The following is a 15895-nucleotide window of genomic DNA, read 5'->3' on the forward strand; positions in this document are numbered from 1 at the left end:
AAAAATGCTTAAATGAACTCATTTATTCTTTGCAACACAATGATCTGACAGACAAATATGCTGACAGCCATTACACAGGCCTACTCAGATCTTTGCGATCATTTAGGGACTCAGTTTCCATCAACACTGGCTCCAGTTGATCAGTGCCAATCACTTGCTTCACTTAAAGATCCATACCATCACTTGCTATGATGGTATGGATCTTTAAGCACTATTGCTCCAATCCAACAAAAAGCCTAGCACAAGTTGGAGCCCTATGCAGACAGGAGTTGCCTCCCCCACCCCCCAATAATAGTGAATGCTCTGTGTACACAAAATGAAGAATCCCAGCAGAATACATCATGTCGTCAGATGCCTTAGGATGCTCTAGAGCAGCTGTCCCCAACTTGGCACTCCCTGCTGTGTTTGACTACAACTCCCATCATCAGCATGCTTATCACTAGTTTATTGAAAAGGGGGCAGAGGAGGAAGGCCTAGTATCAGCTTGTTGGGCTGTATTCAGACCAGAATCATACAACAGTAGAATCATATAATAGTAGGGCTGGAAGGGGCCTACAAGACCATCGAGTCCAAATGAAGAAAGAGCTCTTCATTCTGGCCCGGCAGTAGCCTTTGAAGTGAGCAGGGCTACATCCACTGCTTTGCAGCCTTATGTGTATGCAAGTCATCTTTGGGGTAAATCAGAGCAAATATAGTGGGATCGAAAGTTGTAATCCACAGTCTTGCTCGGAAGTAAATTGTACTGAAATTAGAGAAATTTACTCCTGAAAATGCCTCTGAAGACCCATACTTCTGAATTAAAGCCTTTTGTACTATTTTAAGGCAAATAAAAGCAAGTGGAACAACTACTATCGAAGACATACTTGCAGGACTCCTCTACAACACTGTGACTTGTTACAAAAAAATACTTCTCCCAAACACAAAGCCCACTTTACTTGAGGCTCTGAGAATCAAAAGTAATTGGGCCTTTGAAGTATGACAATCAGTTTCTCATGAGAACCGTAAGTCTTTGAATGACAGAGCTTGTAGGTGAATTTATCAAAAGAACACAGCTAAGAGATAATGCACCCATGAATGCAAGAAGTCCTTAGAAATAGCTCTTAATCAAACACAAATCCCATTTCTAAAATGTTGACAAAAACAATAAAAGTACAGGAGACTTCAAACTGGCACTTTAACATCAATTTTTCTTGGCACCATCCTCTCAAGGATGCTGTGCATTACTAAGTTATTCTGAGTTACTGGTACGTTGGTATAACATCAGCAGAAAGCAGTAAAACAGCATGGTATGAATGCCAGCAACACAAATGCCCATCACCAGCAGGTCTGAGGTATCAGTATTTTACAACAAGGCCACAAACCTTTTGCACAATATTTATTAACGCAACCAGACTACAATGAACAAAAATGAAAGCAGGAGTTAGACTCTGTCGGAAGGTACAATCAGAGATAGCACGTAACGATCATGAGCAAAAGAGAGGTTATCAAGCCCAATCACTTTCCTCCTCAAACTGGGTCAAATGCATCATTGCAAACCTAAAAACTGTGCTGTTATTTATTTATTTATTTATTGCAATGAAGATAAGTCATCCCATTCCAATTAAAATTCCTAAAGCACTCAGACAAGTTTAGTTTGTATAAATACAGCATAGTTTATGAAAGTCAAAGGACAGTGGGGATTTCAAGATAAAAATTATATTACTGTACATTTGCAGGCTAGAAATCAAGGAACATACTTTATACTAAAGGTTAACTTGAGAGAATGTTGGGAGCTTTTAAGCTGTATGAATGTTATTCTCTTTTAGTCGAATATTGTTGGGAGTTTGTATGCATCTTTAAAACAATCACTATTCACAATGCTCTGGGATGGGGAAAGTTATACATTTATGGTATAGAAAGTTTATATGGGCACTTTTTTCATATGTGCACTCACGCGCGCGCGCGCACACACACACACACACACACACACACACAGAGCTACAATTTGCATATAGTGCAGGTTTTGTTTTATATGCATTCCATTGAGGCCTTTTTTAATTTAAAGAAGCAACGTACACCACCTTGGGGACAAACAAGAAATCACCAGCTTTACTTTCAAAGGCAAAATCAACTGCATCTTAACTTCTCCCACCATGAACTGATTTCATTGCCAAATCATCTTCAAGAACAAGATTGCATGAATAGGACATGTAACTCTTTGGACGTACTAATTAAAAATAGAATGGGTTCTACCCAACACTGCATGATGGGAATTCACTTGTGTGTTGGAAGTTCCCCTTCCTCTCCTACAAATCTGCTCCAAAGGGTCCCCCAAGAGTCCCCCAAATCCGGTTTGGGGGTATGCAGGGAAGCTATAGGGCAGAAGGGAATCCAGCCAGCCAGTGGTGCCCATTCCCACGACAGTTGGGAAACTAACTGGGTTTCCCAAATGCATTGGCCAGTAAACAAAACAAGTCAGACACTTCCATTGTATACCCAATTCACATTGTTGGTATACCTAATTCATAGCTGGCATCACCCAGTAAGATATGTGTACAAACACACACACACACACACACACACACACCTGCAGCTGGGTGAGTAACATCACATACCCCAAATGCTATAAATAGGAAAAATTGAGATATGGCAGAATAAATTACATAAATGTATTTACTTCAACAGAATATTGTAAAGCTTTTTTTTAAATTTTCAGAAGCCAGTTTTCTCCAGCCATTTCCCAGGACTTATCAGGATAAACTTACACTTTTATTTTTAAGAGAGAAATTTCACCACAAGGTAGTGAAGTCCCTGTAGTTGTCCTTCTGTAGTTCCTTCTTACAAAATATACACCCCTGTGGTGAAGCAGAAGTATGGCCGCGCATGCTTTTTTTCCCTACTAAAAAAAATTAACAGTCTACTATCTATGCTTGCTATTACTTCTTTATCCCACACACAGAGATAGCATTTATAAGAATAAAGACACAAGGACAGGGATTTCTCACTTCATGACAATGTCTCTTAAGCATTTGAATTCACCCCTATAAGGCACAAAAGCTTACTCTCAGACAAGCTTGCTGACTTCAGCAGGTTTAGCCTGGAGCAAAAGATCCGAGAACTGTGGCGTAGATCTTACAAGTATGATACGGGGCCGGGGGGAGTAAACCATTAAGTATCTAGGGACATGTTTAGAAGCACAATACCCCCCAAAAAATCAGGGCATAAAAATTTTATTTATCTACATAACTGTCACATTTACAATCTGACCCCCAACTCCAAGTATGTATGTTAAGACATGCAAAATTAAACAATATGGCAGCGTAACTGGTAAGTGACTGGTTTTGGCCATCTCTGCTGTACTTTGTGAGGTTTTGGTTTGACAATATCCTTAGTGCACATCTTTCATCCGCCCTGCCACAACGGCAAAGTACTGCTGCGTCTTCAGAGGCAAACAACAGCTAAAGCCAAACAATGAACAAGTGCCACTCAGCTGCAGGAACTGGCAAGGTATTGGCAGTAGGACGTTCACGCTCTCTTCCCTCGGGGAGCTGTGCTGAAAGTTATCCAACTTGCCACTAGGAACAAAAAGAACACAAAAAGTTCAGGTGATTTAAATTCACAGCACTGCTTGACAGTGGAAGAGTTGTATTCAATTCCTTTACACAAAACAAAAGCTACGCAAAATCTCCCCATATAAAACATAAATGAAATGCAGCATTCTATATCAATGATCTTCACTATTTTTCAAGCAGGAGCCACTTTAGGTGAGTGGCAGCTGCCTGTAGCCCTCGGGCCTTGAAGTGAAGAACACTGTTCTATATTGGTATTTTATTCCTTTTAGACCATCAGAATATGTATAACAGAATATGAATATCATGAAAATAAATTACTAGGAAAAGCCTACATAAAAGATAAACACAGTATGTTCATGATGTAACAACTGCAACTACTGAATTTTTAAAAAAATGGTTATATGAATCCATCACACTCCTATCTTGACTAAAGGCTAGGGGTTTTCAGATTTTAAGTGCAATTGCAAAGCATTAACTAAACTATCAAAGAGATTTGGGTTCTTTGTGCCAAAAGCCTACAACACACATCACTTTACAAAGCACCCTTGTTTCTAAAAACAAAGGCAGTCACTCCACTGAAGGACAAGAGAGTCATCCAAGAACTATTGTTTTTAGCACCGAGGGAAATTACAATTTTTAATTTTATGTAAATATGCATAAGCAATCCAAAACCAGTTGCTTGGAAACAACAACAGTAGAGGGCTATTGCCTCATGTCTTGACTGGAAGCTTTCATAGGCATCTGGTTGGCCACTGTGCAAAAAATGATACTGGTCTTAGATCAGGGGTGGGCAATATGCAGCCCCCAAGATCAGCTACCCACTGACATGCAGGGTCACCAGAAAAACACCCCCCCTTTTTTGTAAACAAAATGGTGTCAATAGCTGCTACGGAGACCCAAAAGGGTTAAAATTAGCTTGAAAACAAGCTAAGTTTGACCCATTGGGCACAATTAGCAGCTCCAGACTCCATTTTGTTTTTTATTTATTCACTGCCCCTCCCCATTTTCAACACCTGCAGGAGGGGGTGTGGCTGAGGGGAGGGTCCAGGGGGGCAAAAAGGGCCCCTGCACCTCCCGAAGTTGCCCACCTCTGACTTAGCCCAGAGGTAGGAAACCTGGTGCCCTCTGGATGTTTTGGAGTACAACACACGTCTCACCTAGCCAGCATTGCCAGTGGTAAGGGATCATGGGAACTGTAGTCCAAAACATCTGACGAGCACAAGGTTGCCTACCCCTGAGACAGGCTCTTCTTATGGTCTTACTCTTAGTCCGCCTCCTTCTGGTCCAGCGCCTGAAGATTCAAGACGTCTTTCCATTTCTTCCTGTTTTCTTTTCCTCTGCTCCACAGATGACAGATTCTTAATACCACGCGAAGCAGCCTTTGGAAAAGAAACATTGGGCACAAGAATATTACAATCTAGTTTTCCTACAGAAAAGGAATCACAACAAATACCTTTTCCATATTTCTTTTTTGTGAAGATCAAGTATGGACAAGGCTGGCCTTATTCATACATTTCTATTAAATCCACATAATCATACATAGAACCGTGATAGTATCTATGTGTGAAAGCACTGGGCTTTACTGAACAATGCGTCCACACCCCAGTCACCATCAGCAGGCCTGGAACTAGAACTCTGAATGCTTTGGCCCAACTCTTTTGGGGTGTGGGTGGGGACAAAGGGCACAGCTAAACTTTCCCTGGAGAACAAATTATATACATGGTGTGTCTGTGTGTATCTATATTATTATTATTATTATTATTATTATTATTATTATTATTATTATTATTTACATTTCTATACCGCCCAATAGCTGGAGCTCCCTGGGCAGTTTACAAAGATTAAAAACATTAAAAATACAATATACAGTGATTAAACACCATTTACATAAGAACACATGAACAGACAATATACACAAAAGAAACATATATCTAAAACAACTTCAAACAAACAATCTCAGAAACAAACAACCATAACCATAAGACATTCCAGGATCAATTAAACACTTACCATATACTGCTAAATGCCTGGGAGAAGAGAAAGGTCTTAACCCGGCGCCAAACAGATAACAATGTTGGCGCTAGGCGGGCCTCATCGGGGAGATAATTCCTCAGTTTGGAGGCCACCACCGAAAAGGCCCTCTCCCTTGTCACCGTCTTCCGAGCTTCCCTTGGTGTAGGCAGCCAGAGGAGAGCCTTAGATATTGAGCGACAGTGTCGGGAGAGGCGCTCTGTCAAGTATTGTTGTCCCAAGCCGTGTAAGGCTTTATAGGTTAAACCAGCACCTTGAATCAGGCTCGGAAACATACAGGCAGCCAGTGCAAGTAGGCCAGAGTTGGTCTTATATGATCAGACCTTCTGGTCCCCGTTAGCAATCTGGCCACCGCATTTTGCATGAGCTGCAGTTTCTGAACCATCTTCACAGGCAGCCCCACATATTTGTATGCATGTGTGTGCTTACCTATAGGATATGGAGTGGCAGAGAGTGTCCTTAAGTTTTTCTTCCCTTTTAAACCTCTGCTGTCACGTGAGATGGTGGTGGAGCTCCCATTGGACGCTTCTGTCCTACAGAATGCCCAAGTGGGAATGAATTGTTCCCATTCTGACATTCTATACGCCAAAATCAAACAACGGGGCTGCTAATTTTGGGGCTCTGCCACTGTTTCGAGAACCTTTTTTTTCCTGGTTTGAAAGGAAGAAAACCCTCTGCCATCTTGAATTCTATAGGTAAGCCTTCTGAAAATGTATCACATTCCCTCACGTACAAAAGCGGCAGAAAAGCCTCCACCTTTTCAACAGGCGGAAATGGTGGAGATTTTTGGCCCAACTCTCTATGTAGGAGAAAACCCTGCAAACATTGGATTTTCCATCACTGCTTGCAAGGGGAGGAAACACTACAGTGCTCCTGCTGCTGCTGCCTTGCTGGAGTTCAACCTCCACCTGGGGGACTTCTGCTCTGCCTCCTTGCAGACCCAGGTCCAGCCAAGTGCCTCCCCGCTCCCAGCTGCAACACCAGGGGGAGCTGGGGCATAAAACCCAGGCCCCGGTAGGGCCGGTGAGACTGCAGCTGGCAAGAGTCACCTCCGAAGGGGATGACAACAAACGGGGTTGCCTGGGAGCCACTTCAGGGGAACACAAGGGCAAGGGCCTCTCCCCCTGCTTGAAAGGAGGGAGGGGGACTGCTTGCCTCAGTGTGGCCTGCAGGGCTGCCTGCACTAGAGATGTGTTTTTTAAAGAAGCGGGGAGGTGCTGGGAGCCAGGGAGTGGCCATTATGTTTCTACAGGGCAGAGGGAGATACGGAGGGCGGAGACTGTCACACTCTAAAGGAGTGTATAACAACAGAGTGCTGACTGTCCCCAAATTGTCCCCCAACTCAAATAACCTGGATAGCCCTGGCAACAGACCCCCTGGGTTGAAACTGCTGCTGCTGAATGCCAGGTCGGTGAATGTTAAAACAACTACTATCCAGGACTTGATCCTGGATGAGCGCACTGACCTGGCTTGTATTACAGAGACCTGGTTGGATTAAGGGGGGGGGGGGGTTAATCTCTCTCAGCTCTGCCCTCCAGGGTTCTCTATCCAGCAGCAGGCAAGACCTGGGGGGTATGTTTTCATAGGCAGGCCAACCCCTTTTTGTTCCGGCAGGCCTTTGGGGATAGTCTGGACCTGTGAGAATATGATGGATTGATACGATTGTTTATATTGTTGATGGCTTTTTAAAATACTAAAATTTTATTCAATTTTAATATTATTGATGATTTAATTATATTTTTAACTTTTGTATATTTCTATTTATATGTTTTAACTGTACACATCTTTAATGTTGTAAAGCAACCTTGAGTCCCAGTATTGGGGAAAAAGCTGGGATATAAATATAATAACAGTAATAGAGACTGAGAAGTCTGGGATGCAGTTTTCCACCCTAGTCATCAATAAGGCACTGAGGAATCAACAAAATGGTGGTAACAACCACATCCAAGGGATCAAGGTACCATAAATCAATAAAACTTTCAGCTTCATCCTCTGTAAGGATAGAATACTCCGCAGTCCCACTATCGTTACCATTTCATACTTTAAGGTGAATAGAATGATTATTTCAACAAATACATTGAGCAACATGCAAGCCTAATGTGAAGCTGGAGATCTTCAGGAGTGCTTAGAAGAAGGCCTTCATGGTAGGTTACTGTTTGCAATTTTAGCAGGTATGAAGTATATCGGGGGAGGGGGCAATGCTGGAAATGCAGAGCTCAAGAGGGGCACACGTTTCCTTGGCTAGAATTGCGCAGAAGCCCCGAGGTCTGTGAGGCGCTGCTCCATATTGAGGGCCGCCAAATTTGATAATGCAAAATAAACAGTTCAAGACCCAGGTGCTTGAAGGGCCACCTCCCCTCTTACTGACGAACCCAGAATTTACGATTGGCCAAGGAAACACTGTGTGTGGTGCCCTTGAGGAATGGAGCCTGTGGGGCTACAACACACAGCAGAGCCTTCTCAGAGGTGGCGCCCTGGCTGTGGAACTCCCTTCTGGTAGAGATTTGGCTGTCCTGAACAATGTTGTCATTCAGGTGCCAACTAAAGATATATTTATTTGTACAGACGTTTGGCATATAAGCAAGTACCTTATCTATTTTAATGATGGATTTATTGTATGTTATGTAATTCTAATTTTAGAGTTATGATTTTAATGTTTACACATTGTGCTGTTTTATATGGGTTGTTAGCCACCCAGAGCTCCTTGCAAACCAATCAATCAAATAAATAATAACATTCTTAAGCGCCACACATTCCTGTGATTTCAGCGACTTCTTGAGGAGAGCTATAGTTAGAACAGAGGGTCTGCGGTGGCCTATTCTAGGGCTAGCCTTGAAGTGCCTGGACTGAAGTGTCACAACTCTATGGCAACACTGAGGGCCAAAACTAAACACGACATCTGAAGATCTGCGATTTCGAGTCTTCATCATGCTTTGTAGGTGTTTTCCTTTGGCACACATAGCAGCTTGGGGATGGAGGCAGGGATTTAAACCAGGAAAACAGCAGAGGGGGAAAGGGTAACAGGCCCAGTGTCATGCTCCAGCCCAAACCAAAGCGACATGCTGGCGTATCTACCTTTTCAAAGAGGCATCATGTGGCGAGGCATTTACAAACCTCCTGGCGGCCCCTGCTCACAACAGCAATTTTTGCTTTGTTTTACATGGTGGCTTGCAATGTTTGTAACAGCCCTAAAGGGAAACTCAGACCCTAGCAGTTCTGGCTAATCTGAACAAGGGAAAACTGGTACCTCTGGATCTCTAGATTTCCAGCATCACCCCTGGTTGTGATAGTTGAAAACCGAAGACAGGAGTGGGCAGCTTGGAGCCCTCCAGAAGTTGGACTGCAACTCCATCATCCTTCACTAGTGGTTATTATGGCTATGGCTGATGGGAACTGTAGTCCAACAGCTGGAATGCCCCAAGTTGCCCATCCCTGACCTAGGAGCATACACACAAACCAACTCCACTGGTACTGGTCTGTATGCTACTGGTGAAAAACTGAGCGCACAACCTTACAAAGTCTTTCTCACTATTTTGGGGTATTTCTACTCACAAGCTTTTATTACATGCTTGACACCTAGAAATTCTTAATGGACATGAATGTGAATTGGATGCCAATATCCATAAACATTAGCTGTGAAGCTCCATCTTCAGTATAATCCAGAACAAAGCCAACAGCAATGGCATAATCATGACCACTCCCTCACCTTCTTAAAACGTGTGATTTCCAAAAAAGATCCATCTATCTATTGTTCACATTCATTATGTAAGAAAATATCTGAGTAAGTCTCTGTGCCAAGCACCCGATTACCTCCATTTGCCTTTTTTCTGCAGCTTCTGCGAGTTGCTGTCTTCTCATTTCCTAGAGAAAATACAAAAAGGAGCCATTTAAAAAGTTATTTCAGAGAATTGTACTGGAGGAGGGGATTGGCCTTCCAAGGGTCTTTCCAACACAGTAGTATATTTCAAAATGTTGGGAGCCAGAACTAAGCTTTTAAGTGCCAATTCTGCCCACAACTGAATAAACAATTTAAAGTCCTAGATGCCAATGTGAGATCCAAGTACTTCCCATGTATGTAGCCTTGGGTTGCATAAAAGTGGTAAGAGAAGTTCCATATTCTCAGTATCATTAACCTACACATATGGAAGACCTTCAAAGTGCTCCAAGAGTTAGGGATAAAGAAATTGCAAACACAGAACAGATACTGTTGTTAGCGGCTTCAGCTCTGGCCCCAAACATCCAGCCAATGAACCAAATAAGACAGCTTGAATGCATTTTGGATTCATCCAAGCATGTTAACAGTGGGAACTGGATATGTCCATATGTCCATAAAAGAACAGCCACATTGCTTGGCTTACTGTAAACCATTACTGCTCTTGCTGAGTTCTGGATATTTATATCAATCTTTAAGGCAAGTAAGCAGCACCGCAAACAAGCAAGTGGCTATGGATCCTAGAAGAATATAGTCAAATATTACCTTATAATCTTTATCTGGTCATTCCCAATAGTGCCATTCAGTGGTTGAGCCTGGATGTGTGAGGGCACATAGTGTGGGGGGGACCAGGGGCTTGTGCACCACCCCAATGTCTCCTCGTATACCAGCTCCCCCACCTCAACTCCTGACCATTGTCTACTCAGCATGATTCCTGCACTGAGCAGGGGGTTGGACTCGATGGCCTTGTAGGCCCCTTCCAACCCTACTATTCTATGATGACCTTCAGCTGGATGCGCTTGGAATTCCCCTTCACACTTAAAGTCAGAAGTTGGGGGGTGGGACCAATGCATGCAGAGGTTAAGAGCATAACAATGTAAGAAGAGCCATGCTGGATCAGACCAAAGGTCAATGTAGCCCAGCAATTTTTTCATACAGTAGCCAACCAGCTGCCCACAGGAAACCCACAAGCAGGATATGAGCAGCACAGCACATTCCCACTCATGCTCCCCAGGAAGTGGTGTACACACGCATACGGCCTATGATACTGGAGGTAGCAAATAACCATCAGAACAGTAGCCTTTGATAGCCTTCTCCTCCGGGAATTTATCTTACCATCTTTTAAAGCCATCCAAACTGGTGTCCATCACTACGTCTTGCGGTAGCGAATTCCATAGTTTAACTATGCACTGTGTGGAAAAAGTACTTCCTTTTATCTGTTCTGAATCTCCCACCTATCAGGTTCACGGGATGACCCCTTTGGGTTCTAGTTTCGTGAGAGAAGGAGAAAAACGTCTTCCTATCCTATGTCTCCCTATGTTGAGGTTGGAAAAAATGTCTCCCTATGCTGGGGCATTAAATATTTTGTACCCTCACATGTTCAGGCTGAATGCTTGAAGTGCCATACATACATACATGGAGGGCAGGCACGCTTAACCTCATTGCTAGTGGCCAAATCAGCTCCACTGGTGGCAGCATTCAACGGGTGCTTACGCCCTCGCCAGTTCTTTCCTGCCCCACTGATTCCATCACACAAGTGATGGGTCCTGCCAACTGTGTTGTGCAAGTGGGACCTACTACTTACCAGCTGTTTTCCAGGCCAAATTCAAGGTGTTGGTTTTGACGTTTAAAAGCCTATATGGTTCCGGCCCAGCCTATCTCAAGGAGCGCCTCCAGTAACACCAAACAGGCTGCTTAACAAGATCAGCCTCGGATGGCCTTCTCTCTGTCCCATCAGCCAGGACAGCTAGGCTGGTGAGGACGAGGGAGAGGGCCTTCTCTGTGGTGGCCCCCACTATGTGGAAATCCCTCCCTAGGGAACTCTGCCATGCCCCCTCTTTAATGAGCTTCCGCCATGTCCCCTCTTCAATGAGCTTCCACCATGCATTAAAAAAGTGGTTGTTCAGGCAGGCATTTGGGGTGGGTTAGGGTATTTTTAGAAATATGATGTTTTTAATGTAGAATTTTATTGTTTTAAACTGTTTTTATTATTGTACATCGCCCAGAGTGGCCAGGTGACCAGCCAGATGGGCGATTAATAAATTTAATAAATGAATGCCATGCCCCCTGGCATTTTGCAGTGTCCTGTTTTTTTCACATTTCCCCCCTATTCTAAAAGGTTTATATGTGTTGCCAAATTACTGGCAGTAAGATATTTCAGCCAAAATATGCTGGTATTTTGGCCTCCGTTCTTTGCCTCTGGCCTCACCCCTTTTGCCTTCAGATCTGCCCACCACAGGAATACAGCTCCCAAGAGCTTCTCCGACTATATGAGGAGTTCCAGCAAATATATGGAGTGCCAACTATATAAGGAGTTCCAAACAATAACCCAAAGCAGGAAGTGAAGAAATACAGCCACATTGAAGTTGTGTCCTGAAATAAACACATTCAAGTAGAATGAATGCCAATAGGTATTCAGCAGTAATCACGGGAAGATTACTGCAAGCACAGAGCTAAAAGGGAAAGTTTAGTGTGGGAATCAAAATGTTATTTCTTCCTGTGCATTTTTCTCACTATGAAAATGATATCATTTTCCCATTCATATTGTCCTAAATGGGAACAAGATGTTCTCTCATTTTGCTCTTGCTATCCCAATAGAATAGTAACGATAATACTACTACTACTAATAATAGTGTATCCAATGGTTAACTGGCAAAAAAGACCAATATTTTTTAATCAGCCAAAACCTCCACACCCTGTGGACAAAGGGCTAAGTGAGCAGAATGAAAGAACAGCCACTTCTTAAAGAAAGTGATTACTTTTGGGTGCTTCTGTGCAGTCCAATGCAAAGACCAAGGGTTGTGTGTGTGTGTGTATGTATGTGTTCTAGTGTCTATTTCCCCGTGCATATCATGCAAAAATAGGCCCAGATCCTCAACGTGATATCCTGGATGGAAGCGGCTGCTGCCGCCAGACCACCAAAAAATCAATTGGGCTAGATGCAATCCCAGCAAATCCAGCTGCATAACTGTCAACAGTAAGAATGGCCTTCTGACTGTTCTGAAGACCCCTCCGCCCCGAAGCCTAATTGTAGCTAAGGAACTCAAAAAGATATCCTGCTATCAAAGAAGCTTATTTCTTGCCTATTTATTTTTTCTGAACATTTGTACATCAATTCTAACACATACACACACAATACACACACACGTGCATACACTTAATGCTTGGGGAAGGAGGTATTTTGGAGCAGTTATTATAGCAGCGAAAGCAATAAACCTGACTAAAGGTTTTTGCTTGCACTGGAAAATGAAGTCACTCTACTATAATACATAGTAGACACCCCAATCTCACATCTGCTGTGTGTGTTGACCCAGTGATCAAATATTCAAAACATGCTTATGAGTAGATAGACTGGGAAGGGGTAGCCAGTTCTCTTCTAAATAAACTCAATCCATGAACTCTTTGAGGACTTGGCCAAGGTACTTTCAGCTTCAATTTCTTGTCTGCAAAATGGGAATGGTGGTATTTTTAACAGAGAAATTATAGGGGAGTATGAACCCTGGTTCATACATCTAGCGGGGCGGGGAGGAGCAGCGCAAATCCCTCCCCTCCACCACAGTTAGCGTGGACCAGGCCCTCCGCTTGAGATCCTAATCATACAGACGTCTGATTTGCAGGCTGAGGGGGAGTGGAGAAGGGCTCTTCTCATTCATGCAGCCATGCTATTTCAGCACAGTTGAAGTATGTGCATCAAAGCAAAACTAAACATTTGAGGCACCTTTGAAACAAATTGTGACAGAAGCATTCAGTGCTTAGATCTAGACCATGTTAGTCACATTAAGGTCCCTAAGAAATCAGTATGAAAAATTAGTCATGACTGACTTAAGTCCCATTGATTTCAATGGAAACTGGACCTGCATTCTAATACAGCCTTACCTTGGAGAAAGTCCCACTGACCTCAGTTGATATACATACAATTATGCTGCAAGTACAACTGGCTGAAGCCCTGTTCTGGTACTGTAAACATGTCCATGTTGGAAACCCTACATGCATAGAAGTGGCCCCCTTCAGACTGATGTTGAACATTCTTTGTCCAGGGAGCATTGCTGACGGATCCGGCACCCTGGGAGCAAGGTGCGTGCATTCCTGATGGCCCCTTCATGCATTCAGCCCCACGGGTACCAAAGGCCTGAACAGGGGCTATAGTCTGGATCCAACCCAGTAGTTAAAACCTATATCATCAGATACTAAGACTTGCAATCCTATGCACAGTTTACTTGGGAGTCAGCCCGGCTGAAAGTGAGATTTACTTCTTCTGAGTAAAGATGCCTAGGACTGTGTCATCAGTAACTATCCATTATATCCACCCACACATACCAGAGCATTCTCATACCAGCACAAAGCAATTACACAACTGCATTTCATATGCTGCCCCCCTTCAGAAATACTTTAAGCACTCCAGAACTAGGCATCTGAGCAAACAGCTCGCATATCCCGGATAAATAGCACCAAAACATGGCCTTTTCCTGCCAGGGCTTGTGCATCCTATGCTTGATTGTCCCTTTGACAAGTATTTTGAAACATAGAGCTACTACTGTGCTCTCTCCCTGGGAACTCTCTACCTGCAACTTTGGGAACAAATATTTTTCTGACTCTTCCAGTGCACAAAGGCAGCAAGACAACATGACAACAGTGTACAAAGGGGTTACCTGGAAGTAACTGCTACTAAACACAATGGGATTTCCAATTAAGTAGCACAGGATCAAGCTAAGCGTTTAGGGTGCAATCATATGCATGTTTAGAGAGAAAGAAGTCCTACATCTCCCAGCATTCCCCCAACCAGCCACGCAGTTTGGGGGATGCGGGGAATTGTAGGATTCATTTCTCTCTGAAGGTGCATAGGGTTGCACCCTTAGGGGTTATTTTAAGGCTGTGATCCTTTAGTCACTGACCTGGGGGTAAGTTCCGCTGAACTCAGTGGGGCTTTTTTCTGAGTAGACATATATACGATTGTGCTGACGGTAGTTAAAAGGTCTGTTCGTCATATTTTGTTCTTGTGTTGTGTTTTATTCAACAATTAACGGGGAAAGGAAGGGGACATGCCCTGAATTAGCAAAACACCGCTTGAGAGAACAAGGCAAACGCACTGAACATTTGTTCCCCACCGCCGAAGGGAAAATAAAGTTTCCGCGGAATGTAAGGATTAACGTGCGAACTGCGATACTTAATGCTTGGGGCCGGAGGGTAACAACCCGGGGAGGGGTCTCTAGCGTAGCGCGGCGAGCAGGGAAGCACAACTGCGAGAGCCCGAATGCAAAGACGACGGCGGGGGCAGAAGGGGGCGGGGGCGCGCCAGCCACGGGCCAGCCTGGGGAGCGCGGCGTCAGGCCAGCAGCTCGGACTCCCCGAAACCGGGGCGGCTCTCCGCACTCACGGGGTCCGGCGTCTCCACCACGTCGTCGGCGGCTCCCCCCAGGCAAGGCAAGCAGAGCCCCATCCTGGCCCCGCCACCCTGGCCGGGGAGCGTCACGTCACCCCTTAGCAGAAGCCGCCGCAAGAAGCCTCGCTGACGGCCCCGCCCGGCGTCCTTTGACCACGGCGCCTCCCCCCGACGCTGGCCGCGCCAGGGCTGCCTTCCTCTGCGAGGCCCGGACGGCGCCCCCTGTCGCTCTGGAGCCGGAGAAGGAAGGAAGGAAGGAAGGAAGGAAGGAAAGTTGGGAAAGGAGGTGTGTGGGGGAGAGAGAGATCCATGCAGTAAACTCCAATAGCAGACGTGGAGGAAGGAGGGGGGAAGGGGAACTTACAGGGGAGAGATCCATGCACTAAACTTACTGCGGAGAGATCCATACACTAAACTCCCAACAGCAGACGTGGAGGAAGAAGGGGGAACTTACAGGGGAGCGATCCATACACTAAACTTACTGCGGAGAGATCCATACACTAAACTCCCAACAGCAGACGTGGAGGAAGAAGGGGGAACTTACAGGGGAGCGATCCATGCACTAAACTTACTGCGGAGAGATCCATACACTAAACTCCCAACATTAGACGTGGAGGAAGAAGGGGGAACTTACAGGGGAGAGATCCATGCACTAAACTTACTGCGGAGAGATCCATACACTAAACTCCCAACAGCAGACGTGCAGGAAGAAGGGGGAACTTACAGGGGAGCGATCCATACACTAAACTCCCAACAGCAGACGTGGAGGAAGAAGGGGGGAAGGGGAACTTAAAGGGGAGAGATCCATGCACTAAACTTACTGCGGAGAGATCCATACACTAAACTCCCAACAGCAGACGTGGAGGAAGAAGGGGGAACTTACAGGGGAGAGATCCATACACTAAACTTACTGCGGAGAGATCCATACACTAAACTCCCAACAGCAGACGTGGAGGAAGAAGGGGGAACTTACAGGGGAGAGATCCATACACTAAACTTACT

General features: G+C 44.5%; 1 protein-coding gene across 2 annotated transcripts; it reads right to left on the reverse strand.

The window, feature by feature from the left end:
- Nucleotides 1–1358: 1358 nt before the first annotated feature.
- SVIP (small VCP interacting protein) lies at nt 1359–15008 on the reverse strand. Of its 2 annotated transcripts, none has more exons than XM_084852431.1 (4): nt 14888–15008; nt 9393–9443; nt 4814–4930; nt 1359–3554 (listed from the first exon to the last, which is right to left on the reverse strand). In XM_084852431.1, exons 1-4 carry the CDS (start codon nt 14948–14950, stop codon nt 3540–3542), a joined length of 246 nt encoding a protein of 81 aa, XP_084708557.1. In that variant the 5' UTR covers nt 14951–15008; the 3' UTR covers nt 1359–3539. The 2 variants fall into 2 exon arrangements, with proteins under 2 accessions (XP_084708557.1, XP_084708548.1); XM_084852422.1 differs by having other exon boundaries at nt 14406–15008.
- Nucleotides 15009–15895: the final 887 nt, after the last annotated feature.

Source organism: Heloderma suspectum, chromosome 1 (assembly GCF_057233095.1).
Source record: "Heloderma suspectum isolate Gila_16-S chromosome 1, 16-S_ref, whole genome shotgun sequence".
Taxonomy (NCBI): domain Eukaryota; kingdom Metazoa; phylum Chordata; class Lepidosauria; order Squamata; family Helodermatidae; genus Heloderma; species Heloderma suspectum.